Source organism: Cryptotermes secundus, unplaced genomic scaffold (genome assembly GCF_002891405.2).
Source record: "Cryptotermes secundus unplaced genomic scaffold, Csec_1.0 scaffold79, whole genome shotgun sequence".
NCBI classification, from domain to species: Eukaryota; Metazoa; Arthropoda; class Insecta; order Blattodea; family Kalotermitidae; genus Cryptotermes; species Cryptotermes secundus.
Genome location: NW_019741974.1, coordinates 3,365,733 through 3,387,544, shown reverse-complemented (window position 1 = coordinate 3,387,544; position 21,812 = coordinate 3,365,733). Strand labels below are relative to the sequence as shown.

Sequence of the window (21,812 nt, the reverse complement as noted above, 5' to 3'; positions counted from 1 at the left end):
TTTCATCCACATAATTTATCGGCATTTGACTGGAGCGACTTGGAGAAACCACGAAAACCTCAGTCGCGGTAGTCTGTGTTCCAGCCAAGAGTCGAACTGAGCACTACCGAATACAAGTCTACCTCTAAACAAAAGTGCTAGAAATAGACGTAGATGACAAGACAGTATATACGAGTACATGGATCTAAAGGAAATAAGGTGTAAGATTTTGGCTTGGATTCAATTGGCAAAGAGTTGGGTCCAGTGGAGAAGTCTTTTAAATACGGCAACAAATTCGGTTCTAGAAAAGAAGAAAATTTTCCAGTCCACCTGAACGACTATCAGTTTCTCAGTACTGACTCATGGAATTCAGTACACAGCTGAGCCTCTTATAGTGAATTAACGCAGCTGTCGATATGATGGATTACATAACGTTGAATAGAACTGGTCGTGGCCTAATCTGAGATAAAATCCCGGAATTACCTGCAAAGGCTGACAAAACCCACAAATATTCTCAGTCATAATAGTAGGCCTCAGGGCCGGGATTTGAACTCGGTCTTTCCTAATGCGAAGCAGGGATGTTGTCCAATTTCCTCGACATTCGGCAACTGTCTTTCGGTGTGTATTAGTCGCGGGTTATTGCGATGTCTTGATTTTAACACTTGACATTTTCTTTAATTCACATAGTGGGGGGTGGAGTCCAGTTGCGTCCACTCGACACGTCGGCCAATGATTGGCCTATTGTAACTGCCCTCGGTGATTATGATCATGGAGAATTTGGTGGAATGAAGATTGGCAGGGGAACCCGAAGTACTCGGAGGAAACCTAACCCAGCGCCACTTTGTTCACCACAAATTCCACTTGACCAGACCCGGGCTCGAACCAGGGCCGCCGCGGTGGGAAGCCAGCGACTAACCGTTTGAGCTATGGCGCGGCCTTTAACACTTGACATAACAATCAGAGACCCTGGACCTTGTTAATAGGCATGCATGTAGTTTAATGGCACTGCATGAACTACAGAAATTCATTGCGGTAAGTGGGCTAGTAAAACTATACTTGTAACAGGACGTGAAGGTCCGTATGGTTGTGAGACGTCGAGACTCCCACATTTTCTACACAATCGACTCACAGAGTGTGGTGAGGTTGTCAGCCTTGCACGCCGGTCGCTCTTTACTCCCAGTAAGATTCCTGGTACTTATTTCTATTAAAGGCTGAGTTGACCCCAGGACCATTGTACGGCTGGAAAGATCACGTCAATTGAAAACTCGACCTCTACCACGTGCCATCCCTAAGTGGGCTAGTATATTTGGTTAAGTGTGCAGTGAAATTCAATAAAAAGGTCGTGGCTTATTTCAGGATTCTACTCTGTTATTCACTCCAAGAAATTTATAAATAAAATTCATTGACATGAGTGAATTCATCTGCCAAGTTTCGTACCGAACACCAGTCGAATAAAAGAGAAATCATTTAACCTGTTCTAGCAGAGGGTCCTGCTATAAAACCCTTTGTCTGAGTCCAATTTGCCTATTGTACCAGCCCCGGACGACAGATGATGAGTGTGGAACAGTCGATGGAATGAGAACTGGCAGGGGAAACCCAAGTACTTGGAGAAAACCTGTTCCAGTGCCACTTTTTCCTCCACAAATCCCACATGACCTGACCTGGAATCGAACCCAGGCCGCCGCGGTGGGAAGTCGGCAACTAACCGCCTGAGCTATGGAACCCAATAACAAGCAGAATGCGTGCTGGGTACATTATATAATGTATCCTTTGTAGGTGCAATAGGCCGGTCACGGTAGCCAAGCGGTCTAAGGCATGTACTGTCTTCGCTCGCTTGGAAACCGGGATCGTGGTTTCGAATCCCACTCAGGGCATGGATGTTTAGTTTGTGTGTGTGCGTTTTTCTCTGTTTGTGTACAGGTAGAGGCCTTGCGACGAGCTGATCACCCGCCCAAGGAGTCCTACCGAATGTGTAAGATCTAGAAAAATCGAAGTGAAGGGAGAAGTTCTTGGAGGTAGGCCTAGGCCCACTGGGGCTGTAGTGCCAATGGGGGGGAAAATGTGCAATAGTCTGAATTTGTTCTCCTGTCCGCACATGCGCCATATCAATTTTCTTCGTGCACACCGAGTGAGACAACTGTAACGAGTGTAAAATAGGAGGGGAAGCGTATGTTTCACAGACTTCTAAGAACATAGCGGCAACACTTCAAGGTCAACATAAAAATGAACCCTGTGACGTAAGTACTGAGGGCAGCATGCTACCTGACGAGTCTTATAGGACTGTACGTACAAACTAGTGCTACTTTGCAATTAAAATTAACGTGTTCATTCTGCAGTCAAGTGCATTACAAGTATTTATTCTCCCTCTCTCTGTCTGTACCAGAGAAGTTTTGTCCAGACTTCAAGCGTTCACTCCATCCTGGATACTGTGACATGTTAACGCATTGCCAGGCAACGGTTCGATAAACGCCCAGCGATATGCGTACGTAACAATAGGACCAATGTTTAGAGCTCGTTGCTAATCATCAGTCAGCGCGCCAATGGACTGGCGAGAGAGCTCTCACGTGACTTGTTTTCTATGTGGTCTGTGCTATGCAACAATAGAACTGTGTTTTCTGCTTTGTCCGTGTAGCTGCTATATAATTTGAGTCCGCTTGCAGCTAAGAATAGTCCAGGAGGGTACAGCACTTGAGAGTACAAGGACGAGAATGCAACATGTCCTGGGTTAATTGCGAAGATTAATTGAGTACAGATTAGGACAGAGGAGTACAACGTTGAATTTACCTAATCCTTCCAGCCGCATTATGGCCCTTAGGTCGACTGAGTCTCTAACAGAAATGAGTACCAGGAACCTTCCTGGGGGTAAGGGGCGGTCGGCTCTTAAGGCTGATAACCTCACTGTCATCTGTGAGCTGAGTGTCTAGAAAATGTGGGATCCTCAACATCTCACAACACTTTGGGCCTCCACATCCTGTTAAGGAATACCTTTACTTACTACTTACCGTTACAAGTAACTAACTAAATATCAAGGAGCAAGATTCCTCCTGAGAAGCCGATAGCCGCTCAACATATTCGAAGGTTCATTCCATGTTCAAACAGAATCCTGCCAGAGCACCATAACCTGAGTCATGTGAATAACAATCAGCAGTCACAAACCACTCATTTCTCCAGGATCCGTTCTCAAATGTGTACCTCATCTTCCATTAGACTTTGTAAGTGGTCCTTGTTCATCACATATTGCATTTTTAATGTTTTATGCGGACACTATGCTATAAGCTGGAATGTTGCAGGTTCGATTTCCCATTAAGTGGATTTCTTTTCAATTGTCCTAATCCTTCCAGCCGCAATATTGCCCTGGGTTCGACTCAGTCTCTAACAGAAATGAGTACCAGGAATCTTCCTACGGGTTGGGGGCAGCTAGCGCTTAAGGCTGACAACCTTAACGCCATCTTTGAGCCGATTTTCTAGAAAATTTAGGAACCTCGACGTCTCACAGCCCTATGGGCCTCCACGTCCTGTTATAGGGATAACTTCACAATTTTTTACCTTATGTCTTATGGGTATATCTTCTCTTCCAAGCATTCTAGATGCATCACCCATCGCATCCAAATGGATATTATCAGACTATATGACGAAGGATTTAAACACTGAAGTCCCTCAATATGCAACACGCTCTTACTCCTTGCATTCATGAGGCAGCCGATTCGAGACCCGTCCCGTTTACCGACTCTTTCAATTGTACGTCTAGACCGTGCCATAGCTCAGTCGGTTAGTCTCCGGTTTCTCAACGCGGCGACCTGTGTTCGATCCCAGGTCAGGTCATGTGGGATTTGTGGTGGACGGAATAACACTTGGGTAATTTTTCTCAATATACTTCGGTTTCCCGTGCCAATTCTCATTCCACGGATTGCTCCATATTCATCATTCATCCGGTGTTGGTAAAATGGGCCCAACAACGGCCTCAATCTCACTTCACCCAGGCAATAAAACTATGGTGGGAAGACTGATGACAGGTGAATTGGAAAGGATTTGGAAGGAAACAGTCGTGGCCTTATCAAGATACTCTTCCGGCATTTTCCTAGAGGTCCTGAGGCATACCACGAAATACCTTAGTCAGGTGAGGCTGTGTCACGGCTGAGAATGAAACGGAGTGTGTACACAGCCTAGACGGTTACAGGTACAACAACCTGTTCGTTTGTCTCTCTTCTTTGTTCTTTCTTTTAAGACAAATTCATGCACGTGCTTAGGCACCACGTCAATACACATGTAGAGATTGTGGAGAGAGAGTTTAACACATTCTAGATCTTGATCTAGATTGAGGTAAGGGCTCAGCTTCACGCTCCGACTGGTGCATCTTCGTGGAGAAAGCCTCTGGTTCCAATTTTTAAGATTTTGAACATAATGGTAAAATAGGGTAAAGTTATCCCTGTAACAGGCCGTAGAGGCCCATAACGTTGTGAGACGTCAATGCTCTCACATCTTCTAGAGAATCGGCTCACAGATGGCAGTAAATCTGCTAATAACGAATTTTTCTCCCCGACTTTCCAAAATGTTTTCAGTCACTACATAAATTGAGCTATCCATCTTATGATGCATTTTTCAGACGAATTCAGAAATGCACTTGTTCTCCAAGCATGTCCTGTATGATCGCCTTGAGGTGGTCACATGGGTGCGTATGAAGGGCTCTGTCTTCTAGGATATAACACCGTGTAGCCTGGCGAGAGTTAACCGAAAATTCGGAAAACATAATACCTCCATTTTCAGTGCCGAAAATTAAGACAAGCAAGAAAGCAGCATGAAACAAACGTCAACATATTCCCGCAAAACATTTGCTGAATTTCACTTGGCATCCGGCGTTATACTTGAGAAGATAGACCTCTTCGTGATTCGAAATATTCATAAGGGCTCGGTGCTGCCATGGGAGAACTTTGATTACGGTCCATTAAAAATCACGCATGCGCATGAAAGTCCCTTCTACCACTACGCTCAGTTTCCCCACCCTTTGACCATTACTTACAGCAGAAAAAAATAAAGTCGGATACTTTTTGAACAGCGTCGTATATGTTAAAAGGCAAATACTTATTCAAACGCTACGTGATAAAGACGAAGGGAGAAATGGAGGTATCCCGATGGGTGGCGATGTGATTTACATGGAGACAGTGTGGAGATCTTGTGGTCTGGAATCGTGGGAACACTTAGGAACTGAAATTCAGTTCTGATAATCATGCTGATGATGACATATGCATATGATAAAAGTTGAAAAGGTAAACTCGTCCCTATGCTTAACTAGTTGTAAAGCACTAAGCGATGACTAATTATGGGGGAGTGGGTGTACAGATCTATCTATTTTTGACGGCGGCATTAGTTGGGGGGGGGGGTGTCCAGCTTCACGGTCTGGACTCTTTAACCACGAGGAAAACCACCCAGCACCCATTGGACAGAAGGCTGGGTGGGTTCCAGAACTTGTATGGGCGACGTAGACAGAAGAAAATTCTTGCTCCTAATGGGGCTCGGACTTGGACCCTTGGCCGTCCAGCCCATAACCAGTCGCTGTACCGACTGCGCTGACCTAGGGATTATGATAAATAGTATAAAAGGCACAATAATATATATAGTCACTTGTAGGTAAGTTTCCGATCTAGAGAACGGAAATTAACGGCCATGGGGATTCGTTGCGCTGACCACGTGACAGCCTCTATCCGCAAAAGTTGGCACTGAAGTTCGCCGACAAGCGGCGGTCGCTCGGTCGGTATAGTTCGCTTGCGGACTAAAATCACGGAGTAGGTATATTTGGGTTATGCAGCATGACGTGTGATACATTAGCCCGCGTACCGGTGTAACGCGTACAAGCACAATAACAGGAAAAATAGGCAAGTCTGAGAGGCCGCAGGGGTGCACGGAAAGTGTATGCTCGAAATGTCTAGTAAGCAGCCTGACGAACACGAGCGAGGTGCGTTCTGATATGTAGCTCTAAATGAGACAGCGCGAATGAAGATCGCCCTGGATAACGGGGAATGAATTTTTAAAGACCTGTACTCTAGTTAGGCACAAAGAGTCGCACCTACTGAGAGACATAGCCTCGTTTTAAGGCTTACATAAAATCCGTAAGGAACATAAGGTAGCTGTTTGCTACGGAATATTACGCGAGACACCATGTTACGACGGGGAGATCAATGGTGACATCTGCCGGATACAACAGAAATCTGTTTCATTTTCAGGCGGGTCAGATATAGCACAATTCTCTGTAGAGCAGAGCCCACGAAACGGGACTCCTTTGTTTATTATTAGACACACAGAACTACAGGTTTCGTAAATTCATGTTGGGGGGGAAACTCATGTTACAGTAGCTCCGCACATATGTAGCGTCTGCAGGAGAATGAGAAGTGCTCAGCTGAGTGACCCTCTTGCTTTATCCTAGGAGAAAGAATTGGAGCCGGTTTGGATGACTTCCTCTGTTGGAAGTCGAAGACCTGGTAATCCAGCCCGCAGCGTAATTAATGTATAACTGAGTAACGTTGGCTCCTACATCGTCTAGATAAAAAGGGTAGAACTAGTGGATACGGGCCACCTTCATTAAACAGACTCAGCGGAGACAGAAATGCTTTCTACATAACGACGGAGAAAGTGCCTCTGTAGGTCTCAAAATTTTCATCCAGGGTACGGGCAATATCTAAAGAAAGAAAAAGACATATTTATCAGTTATTTGTTCTTGTTGCAGTAGATCTTGCTACCCGTTCTCCATGCTGGACTCCGACACAACCGTGGTTGAGGAACCCCTCGCAGGTTCCTTTGGCCTCCAGATTACCCAGCGAAAGCGTTAACAGTGCGAGCGAAGAAACATGACAAAGTGGGAGACGGTTTCTAGTGAGAGTGGTCTTGCAGTGACTGGCAGAGTGTTTACGTCGAAATGAAATATCTGGAGCGTGTCTTGTTTCAGTGGAACGCTGTGACATTGGGCGTCAACTTTTGGTGATGCAGCCTTCATCATCTACCATAAAAAATCCCTGCATAATGTAAGATAAGGTGCAATTGTCCCTGCGCATAATTTATTAAACACCACACCATGAGGACGGGGAAGTGGAGGTATAGCTTCGCCATTCTTGACCTCCGCAATGGACGGAGGTAAGCGGCCAGCTTCACGCCTCGGCTGCTTCAGTCCAGAGGAAGTAGCCCCCAGTATCTATTGGATAGGAGTCTGGGTGGGCCCCAAAGCCGGTCTGAACGTTGCGACGAAGAGAAAAATCTCTTTTCTATGTAAACAATCGAAAGCACAGTCGCCCAGCCTGTAGCCCGTCGCTATAGCAACTATGCCATACCTCAGTGTCTTGATGTTATTATATTCTATTTACGTAGTTTTTTTGTTTTAGTGGGGGGGGGACTAAATCCCTTGTACTGCGGCCACTTCTGGCCTATTGTACCAGCCCCAGATGAAAGGTGAGGGTGATTGTGGAGTAATTGGTGGAATGAAGATTGGCAGGGGAAACCGAAATACTCGGAGAAAACCTACCGCAGGACAACTTTGTCCACCACAAATCCCACTTAACCAGACCCGGGATCGAATGCGGGCAGCCGCGATGGAAAGCCAGCGACTAACCGCTTGAGCTATGGCGTGCCCTAATGTAATGTATATATATATAGGAATTTACGCACACATATATATATCCTATGTATACATTTATATAACTAGAGTTATCTTAGATATGATAAAGAAGTGTGTAGATTCCAAAAGTTTCTGATGAAGGTGTGTAACACTCGGGGTTATTTGGTTTTGGGACTTTGTCCATCGTCTGGTATTCTAAACAACACAACGTTTCGGAAACCGGATGTCTTTCCTTGCTCATGTGAGGGGGTGGGAGTTACCTGTTCTGTTGGTTACGTTAGAAAGAAGTGATGCCAATCACTGAACGTTATAAGCACTTGAACATTGCTACATAACTATTCATCAGAAATTCTTCTGTTACAACAACTCTGTAGTTACATCATACGGAAGTCAGGGCACGGTTGTTTGTTCCTCACAGTTGGCAGCGTCTTTGAAGTCTAGCCTCAGAAACTAGAGTAATGTAAGTCACGTAAATATGAGGTGTTTTTATTTGTTAATTTTGGGCCCACAATGCTTCATGCAAGCAAATCATCATTCTGGAATGGGTAGCAATATAATTTGTGTGTTCTGGAAAGCGAAAGTTTGCCCTTTCACTGCTCTGTCCTGCTTCTTGGCAGCTGCCATCAAAATATGAGCACGTTGATGACTTACCAGTCGTCAGGTACGGCAAAAATGGAATAACTCGCCCAAGAAGTCTATTCTTGTACATGCATTAGATGACACAAACCCTTCTTACTACAGAGAATGATAGTATTTTCACAGCAGAACTGTACGTCCCTATTGAGACATTGAAATCCCAATTCAGAGACATCGCCAATAACAATAGGAAAAATTTTTTAGGCTTTCACGGCGGTGACTATGAAAAAAGCAGTCTTCTGAGATTTGGCACCGTGTATATGTGGTGTTAACCGACGTTTCGGAGGAACGTATCGCCTCCATCTTCAGGGTAGAAGAAAAATATAAGAAATCTGCAAGCGAAGAGACCGTGAGAGTCTGCTTTTACCGGTTCTCACGGTCTCTTCGCTTGCAGATTTCTTATATTTTTCTTCTACCCTGAAGATGGAGGCGATACGTTCCTCCGAAACGTCGGTTAACACCACATATACACGGTGCCAAATCCCAGAAGACTGCTTTCTTCAACAATAGGAAAGTTTAAGGTTCGAATACGGGCAAGGGAAATGATTAGACTGAGAGTACTCTGTCCTAAGTACGATGTTTCAAGTGCAGATTTATAGAGTACTAAATTAAATGCGGGTTTTATCAGAAATGATGAAACGATAGGAATTTGAGAAAAGGAGGCCATCGCGTGGTGGTAGCCTATTTTGTGGTGATATCCCTACATTTGCCTGGAAAAAAGAGAACAAATTTGTCAAATGGCAGACAGAATAGCCCAGTGATGTAGCTGGGATTGATGGTTACATATATGATACTAGACACAAACACCGTGGTTTTCAGGGACTTGTCTGCGGGCGCGTTGTCATTATGAAGGAGCAATTTGGCGCATGTTCAAATTTTATGCTAAGATCTCCTGGCAAACTCCATAACTGATCTCAACGGTATCTGAGAGCGCATGGATTTTTCAGCGACGTCTTTGTTGATTAATTCTCGAATTTTTTCAGCATTTTCTGTCGTTTTGCTCATGTTTGGTCGCCCCGAACGTTTGTCATCTTCAACTGACACTTAACCGTACTTGAAATGTGAATTCCATTCAAAAACCGCTGTTCGGCTTAAAGAATACTCTCCAAAAGCCTCACGAAGCCTTTCAAGGGTTTCGGTAGCGGATTTACCGAGCTTCACGCAAAACTTGATGCAGTCACGTTGCTCGATTTTGCCATTCATCGCAGGCAAAACGAAACACGAAGTCGAAAAAGCACTCGTGTAAAAGAAATGCGTGTTCACAGCGCGGTGTCACGTGACAGACTGATGTAGTTTGATTTGCTATGACATTGGCCTCCCTTCTCATCTTATTTAACCGAGGCGGTTGCAACGATAAGAGTCCGGGAACTTTCCGATACCACCTCGTGCATAGTACTATGGAACTGTGGGCAAATCAGTGTTATGTTGGCACATATTTGCGTGGCCAGATGCGCAGTATAACCTTAGGCGACACAGCTGCCCTCGCCGTCAAGCCGTCGAACACTACACAGACATTTAAATTGTCTGTTTAAATGCGCATCTGTCAGACAGCAACACGCTTGAGTGCGTGGGCATAAGGTGGCGGCTAGATATACTGCCTTACGTTACAAAGAACGGTTCAAATTTGCCTTTATTTGTCAATGTCATCTTGACACAGTCTATGAAAGCAACCAACCGAATGACCTATCCTTCAACAAAATGGATGCCACGGTACTGAAGAGAACACGTGGACCTTGGGAAGTTTTTGTTTTCTTTTGGCGCTACAGCTCCATTTTGGGCCTTGGCCTACCTCCATGAAACTCTCCCTTTTCATTTCGGTTTACTAGATCCTTAGACATTCGGTAGGATTCTTTGGTTGGGTGATCAGCTCTTCGCAAGCCTTCTACCTGTATACAAACACAGGAAAAAATGCGCGCTCGCACACACACTAAACATCCATGCCCTGAGTGGGATTAGAATCCACGATCCCGACTTTCGAGCGAGCGAAGCGTTAGACCGCTCGGCTACCGTGGCCGGATTGGGAAGAATGAGTAACAGGAATAGTGTGGGACTGCATAGGATAAGCTTCATGCTGCACTCTTCATGTAATAGTTTACATTACTCTCTGGTGGGCTACAAAGTATATCAACCAACCGGGGAGATTTTTTTTTTTCGCATAGTTGAGGGTGGAGTCCAGCTGGGTCCACTCGGCACTGCGGCCACTGATTGGCCTATTGTAGCCTGACAAGGGTGATTATGATGATGGAGAATTTGGTGGAATGAAGATTGGCAGGGAAAACGGAAATACTCGGAGAGAACCTGGCCCAGCGCCACTTTGTCCAACACAAATCCACTTGACCAGACGCGGGATCGAACCCGGGTAGCCGCGGTGGGAAGGCAGCGACTAAACCAGTGAGTTGCTAATATCGCCAATGAAACGATTAGGTTCTATCTTCTCCTTTCGTTGACGGATTAAGGACTGTGGCCTATCCCTTTTTAGAATTATATGAAACTATAAATCTTACTGACAGCTGGCATGACTGTCTCGAGACCGCTGGCTGTACAGTATGACACATACACAGAAGATGCATAAATATACAGCCATGCTTCGAGTGGGATTCGAACCCACAATCGCTATTTTCGAACATGCGAAAACATTTCGTGTCCTAGACAGTGCTGCCACTATGATCGTCTTCAATGTTACCAATATTGTAATTCTGATAGGTAATCAGAAATTCAAGTTTTCTCTATATTAATTTGTTATTTACTCGTTCAATTCCTACATTCCAAGTAATCAGTATGTAGTGGTTTTTCGATTAGTTACACAGTCAACGAGTTAGGTTAGTTTCGCCATTCGGTTATGTTAATTATTCAGTCAGGAAGGCAACTGGCAAGCCGTCAGCAAGTCGGTCTGTTGAGTGTCTAGCCGTGCGGTTTGCCGAAGTTTGAAAGAAATAATGTTCCTGTACTTATGCGTCCAGTCCCCAAGGTGGGGCCTGGTTGTGTTTCCGCTGCAGCTCCCTTGCCGCGACGCACGGCACAGTCCGTGGCTGTCTGAATATTGAGCAACCGCATGTCAAATCACAGTAATCCTCACTGTTTCCTTGCATCAGCCCGGCGTTTCCATCCAGCGAAGGTACGTAACAACCAGATGAAGACAATTGTGCCACACCAATCGGTGATAATATTCGACTTCATTAGGGATCCAGTTCCTTAATCATCTACGTCCTGGGATCGACATCCTGAGCGCGAGTTCCTGTTTCAACGGTTTATCTACGGGTGCTAGGCAATCCTATGAATAACTTACGATTCCAAATTCCCGTTTCTATTTTCACAAAATGACACATTGCAACTTATCTTGAGCCGATCAAATCCATCTTTCAACATGAAATTTTTACAAGAAGCATATTGTCACGTGCATGGTGGGATGCGTGACGAAAATAACGGGTTCTAATGCGGACGACTGGATTTATTGGCACCCTGGTTACAAGTTCTCTCAAACACACTTAAATACAGTGCTGCTGCTGATTTACATAATTTCCAGTTCACCGTTGCACACGCACTAGCATTTTCCGTCTTTACTAGTGTCGACTCCTGCCAACGGATCTCAACACAGGAACTATAAAAGTCTCACTACATTACACATTCCCAATATCGATGTATTACAACACATGTAACGTCACATACTAAGTCCTCTAATTTTTCTTCTGGCCACACGGCTGTTCCCTTGGAACTCAGGAACTCAAGTGAAGCCCATATATTACTGACTTCTAGAGATTTCGACTGACCGCAAACGACCTTTACTGTCCCCTACAAACTTTCGGTGCAGACCTACACAAAACACGTCACATGGTCTCTATCGGCAGTTGTGTGACGTCCCTGCTTATGCGAAAGTGTGTTTACCAAGCCGTTGCCTAGAACTGGTTGCACAACTCCGCTGCTCTATTGTTGCGTGCGTGTAATGCAGGGTGTTTACCGAGCCGTTTTCTGGCAATGCGTTGACGTGTCACAATATTAAACCTTTGGAAACCGAATTATACTGGGATGATTTTTACTTCGTTGACAAGTGTCACGGCTCTGCGTTTCACGGCTGCCGGTGGGTCGCTTGTTAAGAGGCGCATACGAATTTTGCCGATGAATCAGCATGCCTGACGGCCGAAAGCTTTCGAAATGAAAGGAAGGTCTTACATGTGTTCACAGTTCGGAGGTGTTGAAAATGCGGGACTGCGTGGGTTAAATGTGGATTTTGTGAACTCCAATAGTGATTTTGTGTATTTATGTATCCCTGCAAGTGACACCACTCTTCATCAGAAAAGAATGCCAATTACAGATCGATCTCGCCTTCGGCGACAGACTGTAGAAATAAACTGCAAAAATAAACACTGATAGCTGGATCGCGCGGCTGCAAGGCGTGTGCGGATTGTTGCTATTTTATATGGTCTAAACTTCAGCAATTGTGCTGCCCTTCTTGCACTAGACTTTGTCACTCCAGTCTCTTGAGCTAGACGTTTTAGTGATTTTCTAGGTGAGTGTTCAAGTCTAGTTTCTGTGTCACCTGGCTTCTCCTCAGTAAGCACTCGGCGCTTATATTTCTGTTTCTTGTCTGTATTAAGAGGCCTATTGGTCTAAATTTATTCACCAAATTGTGAATTGCTTGTCTACTGCGAATTCTTCCATCACAAGTTGTATTTCGAAAATTTCGCCGACGGTTTCTATCACATCCGTATTCTCATGGGAGTCATATAGAAATACGCATTATTCTAAAGTACACCACACCATGACGTACTTCACTGCTCACTAACTGCAACTGAGAACAAATGGCTAATGGAGCTGATAACTGCTGTCTACTGCTGACAAATCATAAACAAACTCCCACGCATGAACCGCACTGCTCGCCGTGAAACAAATTACCGTCAAGTTGTCCACAAGTTAATTACTCCCCTTGATTCCAAACGTTATCTGCCATCAGGCATGCTGATTCATCGGAACAATTCGTATGCGACTCGCGGAAACGGCGCACAGGTCGCCGCGTACAGCAGAGAAGTGAACCTGCCAACAAAGTTAAAAAAAAGAAACCTTTGTATAATAAAATTCAGTTCGTACAGCACAGGAAACGCAGTAGGTCTCCGCTACAGAGATCAACAGGTTAATGCTACTTAGGGAAAGAGTCACTGTTTATTGTGCGAACCATACGGAACACACAAATACACTCTGTGGGAAGAATGCAAAGCTGCCTTACGTTAAAGAAGGTGGTATCTATAGTAACCACTGGACTTTAAAGTGTTAATAATATCACACCATTGAAGCATGACTCCCAAGTAGTCCTCCCTCGATGCTTTTCGCACGAAATTTAATATGTATTTTTCATCTCTTCCATGCGTGCTAAAAGTTCATCGCATATTTTCCTTATTCTATTATTTCGTGAAGAGTAAAAATTATGAGGCTGTTCCTTCCTTAATTTTTTCCAGCCTCCTGTTTTTTCTGTCATCTTGGATCTAAATATTCTCTTCAGTTTCGTGACCCCAAACACTCCTAGTCTCTGTCCTTAGGGTGAATACCAAGTTTCACACTCATGCATAACAACAGGTAAAGCGATAATTCTTTTTGCATACAGTAGTGCCATGTAAGCATATACTGTCTCTTGAATCAATGTTGTCCGAACTCATTTTGACTAGTACTTAGCAATTCCTGAATCGTAATACAATATAGTTTCAATAACAGGAGGATGGGCCTCAACACTGTTCCGGAAGGAAAAGTACCCAAGAGAGAGCAGCCCAATTAAAAGCCGCAGTGTGATTAAGAGATGCCAGTGTCCAGGTGAATTCACAGAGTGAAAGGGAAAAGCTTTCTTCGCAATTCCCTTTGCCGAAATGTAAGAGGAGCTGGCTGTTAGGTCTGAGGATAATAAGAGCAGGTTATCTTGTCAGTGAGGGGACTCAGTTGTTGCATCTGAATGCCCGACGAACGAGTTTCGCAACGAATATGATTATCTTTCGATAAGAATACATTCAGTTTAAACAGGTGCACTGTTGCTGCAGCATAATGTTAGTGTTTTATTTCTAAAGGGCGATTAAACTAAGGAGGATTCTTCTTCCTTGGCACTACAGCCCCAGTGGGCCTAGGCCTACCTCCATGAACTTCTCCGTTCACCAAGGAGGATTACATAGGTGAAATATGCAGCACTCGTGGGTGAGAGGAGATATGTACTCCTATACTCACTCACTCATGGAACTGAGCCCTTCTTGAGAAGCCGCCAGTTGTGCAGCTACTTAAGAACTTCCCAGAATTTTATGAAACCCGAATGTTCATCACCGTGTTCACAAGAGCCCTGCATTGAGCTGGATCAATCCAATCCATAACATCCCATAATATCTCTCTAAGATCTATTTTAATAGTCCACCCACTTACGTTTTGGTCTTCCCAGTGGTCTCTTTCCTTCTGGCTTTCCCATCAATAGAAGAGATACATAAACTAATAATCTGTAAACACACAGAATAGACCAACTGTTCACGGAGTTTTATAATCACACACAACCGTAACAACAAAACACCCACATCTGACTATAAGATTCAGAGCAGCTGATTAAAGGATTTTATGAACTTTTAAAGTTATTAAAATTAAACATAAAACGCGTACACGTAACATATTAAGATGACAGTGCAACAATTTTAGCAAGAATGTAAACACCTGATGATGGCTCAGTGAGGCACAACCATGTTGTTATAAGAGGTATGAAACACAAAAATAAGTGTTGCGTTTAAGGCGATGGTTACAAATATGTACAAAAGGCAGCAATACCAGCGCAACGGGATGCTAAATATATACAAAATTTATCATAATATATCAAGAGAAGATATTACTTGTGACAGATGTAGGTGGGACAGTATTGAAACCTATCTTACAGAAATGTGCTATGAGGCTGCAGAGTGAATTAAATTCGTTTAACGAGTCTATACAAATTAAAGGGACATTACACCATCAGAAAACTTTTCAGTACTCATATCCCAACAACACGATAGGGTATATCAGTTTTGTTAGGACGAGGAAGCGTAATTGATTGAGGCACTATGCTACAAGCCAGAAGGTTGCGGGTTCGAGTTCATATTAGGTGGATATTTTCAATTTACTTAATCCTTCCAGCCACACTATGGCCCTGGGTTCGACTCAGTCTATAACAGAAATATGTATCAGGAATCTTCTTGGGAGGAAGTAAAGAGCGGCCGGCGCGTAAGGCTCACAACCTCACCGCCATCTGCGAGCCGATTGTCTAGATCAGGCATGTCCAACGCGTCGATCGCGGGACGATTTTTGGTCGATCTCATAGGCCTATAAGGAAATTATACGTGAAAAGCATGTAAATTCATTTGTAATATAATATGATTATATTCAGATTTTGAAGGGAAAATACGTGTTAAAGTAGTCTGCACTTTCAATGTATGTTGCTTTTACAACAAACATTGTGCGTCGTGTTATTTTTACCAATATTTTTGCTTGAAGCGAGGTACGACGAGAGGAGGGGATGGTAGATCACTGGCAGTTTTGACACTAAAGAGTCGATCACAAACTGTTTGAAGGTGGACATGCCTGGTATAGAGAAAATGTGGGAGCCTCGACGTCTCACAACCCTATGGGACTTCACGGCCTGTTACAGGGATGTTACACCTTTATGTGCATACATATTAAATCTGAGTGCGCATATCCGTCAACAAACACAACTTTATACGGTTTTAGGGTCTCACAGTGGCAGTAACGAGGAGTTCTATCTTCTAGGACACAATGCCGTGTGGTCTGTTTAAAGTCAAACGAAGTTTCGGCGAAAAATATCGCTTCCATGAAGATGGAAGCATCATGTTCCTTCAAAACGTCGGTTGCCTTTAAACGGAGTACACGCCGTTATATGCCAGAAGACAGAATTCTTCAAATCCACATCTGATTGCAGACTACACTGGTTGTCTATGGAGGTAAGCGGCTTTGCATTTTGATAGATTTCAATCACTCCTGTGTACGGGTGAGGAAATCACGTGCATGATAGAACAGAAGTTTTCCTGTTCTGGTTCACCTACGTGTATACAGTATTTAGGACTGTAGAAACCACGAAAAACTCCAATTAAGATAGATACGTCGCCTTCATTTTCAGGGTCGAATGATAAGCCAAGCAAGAAACCATTTGGCAGAGTCTGTTACCTGCTTAATGCCGGTTTCTTGTATGACTTATTCTTCGACCCTTAAGGTGGAGGTTACACCGTTCCTCCTATACCTAGTCTGACTTTCAACGGACTACACGGCGTCATATCGCAGAATACAGAAATCCTCATGATCATTGCTGTGAGAACTTCGAATCCTATATATTTCATGATGACACTTCAAAACCCACCTCCAACAAAAAGATCAATGCATAATGAAAGTAGACACAACGTGGAATTAAAATTCCTCTGTAGACAAGCAGAGAGAAATGCAGTTTCTAATACAACATTCTGAGAAAAAACCAACCCCTTGCAGCAGAGTCCTTCTTCAGAAGCTCAAATATCCAAGAAATATCCGGCCTTTCATGATTACTTAAGAATCGTTATAGGGCTCACAACAGCCCACGACCGTATTTCTTCAACACCTGTTTTATATTCGCACTCTGTTCTACACGAGGTCTCCCAGTCTTCTTTCCGTGTTTTCCGACCAATCTGTATGTAATTTTTATCTCCCTCATGCGTCCTTCATGCCCCGCCCTTCTCACCCTCATTGATTGGGTCATCATAAAATATATATCTCATTCTTCTTCCTGTTCTATTCCAGTTGCTTCCACTTGGAGCAGAGGACATCCGTGAAACGCTTCGTTTCACTTCAGTTTCTTAATCTAAGAGCATCGGTAGGAGACCTTGGACAGGGCCGCTAACTAAAGCAAACATAGAATAAACACGAATAGACATCCATGCCTTGAGTGGGATTCGAACCCACGATTCCAGTGTTCGAGCGGGCGAAGACATTTCATGCTTTAGACCGCGCGACCACTGTGATCCTCCTAAAAATATATGAGGAAATATAAAATCATGAAATCTTGTTATGCAGTTTTCCCCAGTTACTCTTATCTCCGCTCTCTTAGAGCCAAGTATTCTCCCGGGAAATTTGTTCTCAGACATGCCCAATCTTGTGTTCTTTGCTTAGGGCGAGAAACCAGCATAAGTAACAGGTGAAATTTTACTGTTGTGTATGTTCGTTTCTAGCTTTGAAGACGGAGAATATACAGGGTGATTCATACAGAACCGGCCTGACGAAATGAGCTGTAATATAAAATATACCATACATATATTAAAGTAATTTACACATATCTTGGATTGTGTGCCGTGATCAGAGCAGGTGTTGAAAGTGTCCGCCGTTTTCAAGTAGGCACTAGAAACACTCGCTGTTCAACAGTGAACTCCATGACTGTCGCCTGCGCACTGCAGACACGTTTCGGGATTGTCCTTGACCTTGCAGCATAAGGGCTGCCACTTGCCGGATCATGCGCACACCATTCGACTCAGCACGGCCCACGGATTATTATGTCGTAATTGTGAGCGGTTATATGCATCACCTGTGGAATTATTAGCAAATTCATCGGGCCGGTTCTATACGATTCACCCTGTATAACAGAGTTTGAACTGAGGGTTCATAAAGAAGAACATGACAAAAAATACAAGTGTCTCGAGAAGGGTTGTACTGCTGTGCGTTGCCTGTTATTCTCTGTACGAACATAACAGGAAGAGCAACTACACTTCACAAAGCAGGATCGTGCTATTATTGCCCATCACTCCCAGAGCGTTCTTGCGGAACTAGCCGTACTGAGAAGACAAAAAATGTCTTTAAATTTAAGCCCTAGTTTATTTCTATTTATTCTTTCACGCACTGAGAGCCACAGGCTGTGCGCTCCCTTCACTATTGTACTGTCTTGTATGTAATATATAATTACAGTACTCAGTTGTACAGGGACCGGCGAAGATCAATGGTCTGAACATTGAACCCGGAGCACCCAGTCGTATTCCACATCTTGCAATTCCTAGAACAGAGCGTTTATATTCCTGCGTTGCTTCCTGCATAAGGATATTAGGAACAAGAGGCCAGTAGCGGTTAGTCGAGATAGTCATTAATTCTGCATAGTAAAACAGTAAAACAACGGTAAGTTTATTGTGTCAACCTCAGACCATATGCATGCAGGCAAGTTCAGAAGTGTCAGTTTATCCGTTACGTGGCATAATAATAGCAGAAAGAAATCATCTTGCGAAATGTGTCCATAAAAATGCTGATATTTCAATCTAAGCATTTATTGCGTGCAATAAGACAGACAAAAAACACAACTGACGTAAGAATAACTGTACAAATTTTCTGTTTTAAATTTATTATTTTGATTTAAGCTCCATTTGTTGCTCGGCACACATCCAGAACCTCAAATCAGCTGTTTTCATGAGTGTTTCAACGTATCATGGGCAAATATAGATATACAGATTGAAAAAGTTAAATAGTTCCGTTCAGTGTGACTGGTTATGATTTTCTTATTTCAATTCTTCATAGATCATGTAGCACGAATGGGGGAGACGAGGAATGCGTATAGGATATTGGTGGGAAAGCCAGAAGGAAAGAGACCATAGGGAAGACCAAGGCGTAGGTGGGTGCACAATATTAGAATGGATCTTAGAGAGATAGGATGGGATTGTATGGATTGGATAGATCTGGCTCAGGATATGGACCAGTGGAGGGCTCTTGTGAACATGGTAATGAACCTTCGGGTTCCATAAAATGCTGGGAAATTCTTGAGTAGCTGCAGAATTGGCGGCTCCTCCAGAAGGGCTCAGCTCCATGAGTAAGTAAATAAGTAAGTAAGTAACATTTATAAACCACTATTACAGTATAAGTGTATGTTCTAAAAGTTAAAATATATACATACAATATAGATAATATACAATTGGCTGTAAAATCTAAAGTCTTTACAACTACAGCGGCTGTTCCAATACTTTAAAACATTTATAGTTAGTTTGTTAAGATTCTATTGGATTTCGTAAACCAAGCTGGTTCGTGTCATCCCCCTTAATATTTCTTTTGAGGGGGCCGAATGTGTGCCCCCTGTCGTTCTCGAGAAGAGGGTTCTTTATGTTGCCCTGTATGTGTTTGGGGCCCGCTGTGTTGTATAAATAACTGAAATAAGGAAATCTTAACCAGTCACACTGAACGGAACTATTTAACTTTTTCATATTATTAGTGTGACGGACCAGAATGAAACAAATCTAATTAGCTATAGATTCTTAAATTTTTACCCTACTTATTTTGGAAAAAAGAGAGCAGGCTCATACTATCTCCATGATGTCTACATGTCTGTGTATCTGTGTGTGTGAACCCCCCTCCACGTTAACTTTGAATACCCGAACCAAATTTATGAAACTTGGTATGTATATATCATGGCACCTGAACCCATCTCAGCGGCGTATTTAATAAATCCCTCCCATTAGTCTGTGTGCCTGTTGCTAGGCAACGTCTGGTAAAATGTGTCCCTCCTTTCGTTGCTCGGCATCGGCTCAGTAAAAATGTTTCAACGGCAACGAATACGCACAACAACAGAGGAATTGCTGGGCGCGTTTATCTGTGGGCCTGTCTGTGTATCTCTATATCTGTTGCTATGTTATAAATTCGGTAAAAATATTCCCGCGGAAATGAAATCTCTTGGAGGAGCCGTTTTATATGCAGTCCGTGTTATATCAAAGGGAAGTATGCCATTAGATTTTCCTAGAACTTCTGGTTAGCCTATTTTCCTGTATTCTGTAGCGACTTCATTTCTGTGAAGTACAATTTTCCTTTTACATAACCCCTGGAAAAGAAAAGAAGTGGATCGAAGTGTGGTGAATGGGGAGGCCAAGAATGGGCTGCTTTCTCACCTGAAACTGGGCTTTCGATGATTCTCGTAGGGTGTTGACAAAATATAGGGTCGCACCACCTTGTATGCAAATGACGTCGCTATGGCCATCAAGCTGTGGAATAAACTTGCACTAAAATATTACATTTTGCTCCTAAGAAAAAGGAAAACTCGCTTCTGCGCTTGGTTTATGCAAGCAACGCCTTCATCTTAGAAGTGTCTCTTTCACGTTGTAGGTATCTTTATGTGTATCTACAATTCCTTGTATGCGGAAGGTTGCTTCATCGAAAGAAAACTGGAGGCTTCAGGTACAGTTACCCAAGATAGGCTGGAGTACGACTGGCTGCAGCTGAGCTAGTAACAGAGCGTGTATCAGAATAACACTTCAAAACTAAAAGAAGAAAGGTGACTCTTCTTTGTAGACAAGATCTTAGGTTTTCGTGTGTTCGATACTCAAGTTTTCCACATTCTTGGTCACGACGCCGTGTAGTTTAGTGCGCATCTTTTCCGAAACAGGACAGGCCTAGAATCTGACAGTTCATTACCTTCTTCACAATCGCCGGCCACTGGACTCTCTTCTGAGCTAGCTGAAGGCGGTCGATTTATTCCTAAAGCTTTCCTTCAAGTTCCCGAGTAAATTGTGAAAAGCGCTTGTTTCCCTATGCACTCAATATGCCCCGTTCATCTCATGGACCTAAATTTGATAGTCGTCATGATATCTGATGGATACAAATCGTAATGTTTCTCATTATGTAATTTCCTCTGTCTTCCTCTCCCTTGTCTGCTATTTTAATACCCAACGTTAAAGAAACTTCGTATTAGTAACGAATTCTGTCCATCTATGGCCCTACAGGCCTTTTGTCGGACCTCGGCGGCTTTCTCAGGTTCTTAATCCTATACACAGGCGGCAGGATTATTTGGAAGGAGGATCAGCCCCTCAAGGCCGCTACCTACACACAGAATAAACACACAAACATCCATACCTGGAGTGGGATTCTAAAGGGGCCCGTACACTAAGATCTATATTAAGAATCGCGGGGTTTTCTTCAGTGCCCCCATCTAATGCTTTGACAGTGCCTGAGTATACGCTGCAGAATTTTCCATAAATATACTGACAATTTGACATTCATGCAACAAGCAGTCCCTACATTAAAATAGGGACTCATGATTACATTTAAATTTCACCTGATTCTAAATAAAACCTGCAGTTGAAACAGACAAAGAAGAATGTACTAAATTGTGACGTTCGGCTTACAGAAGGACATCCAAACACATGCATGTTGAAAGTAGGATTCCTAAGGACGTGTGTATTCTTCCGTAAATTTCATAAATTTCGTAAATATCATCTATAAAACCACAAACTTTCGCTAGTTGGAGGAACTTTTATAATCCTTCCTCATATCCAGTAATGACGAGTTATTGTATAGGAAGAAACTTGTCAGGATTATATACAAAAAGGAGTCACCAGAAGGATATGATGGGGCATTTTATTATTATTTTTTTATTGCCAGTGGGGTGGGACTAAGTCCCTTGTACTGCGGCAACTTCTGGCTTATTGTACCAGCCCCAGATGATAGGTGAGAGTGATTGTGGAGCAATTGGTGGAATGGAGATTGGCAGGGGAAACCGAAGTAACCTGCTCCAGCGCCATTTCGTCCACCACAAATCCCACTTGTCCAGACCCGGAATCGAAACCGGGCCGCCACGGTGGGAAGTCAGCGACTAAGCGCTTGAGCTATGGCGCGG

At 43.5% G+C, this 21,812-nt stretch overlaps 2 protein-coding genes across 3 annotated transcripts in view; one reads left to right on the top strand and one right to left on the bottom strand.

Moving 5' to 3' along the window:
• The window catches only part of LOC111872784 (mitochondrial ribonuclease P catalytic subunit), a 516,563-nt gene that overhangs the window by 350,395 nt on the left and 144,356 nt on the right, over positions 1-21,812 (bottom strand). The window lies entirely within an intron of this gene.
• Positions 4,595-21,812, top strand: part of LOC111872806 (skin secretory protein xP2-like) — a 20,789-nt gene continuing 3,571 nt past the window's right edge. Inside the window, exon 1 of the mRNA XM_023866993.1 lies at positions 4,595-4,648. Within this exon, the coding sequence (XP_023722761.1) occupies positions 4,595-4,648 (54 nt within the window). The remainder of the gene's footprint in view (positions 4,649-21,812) is intronic.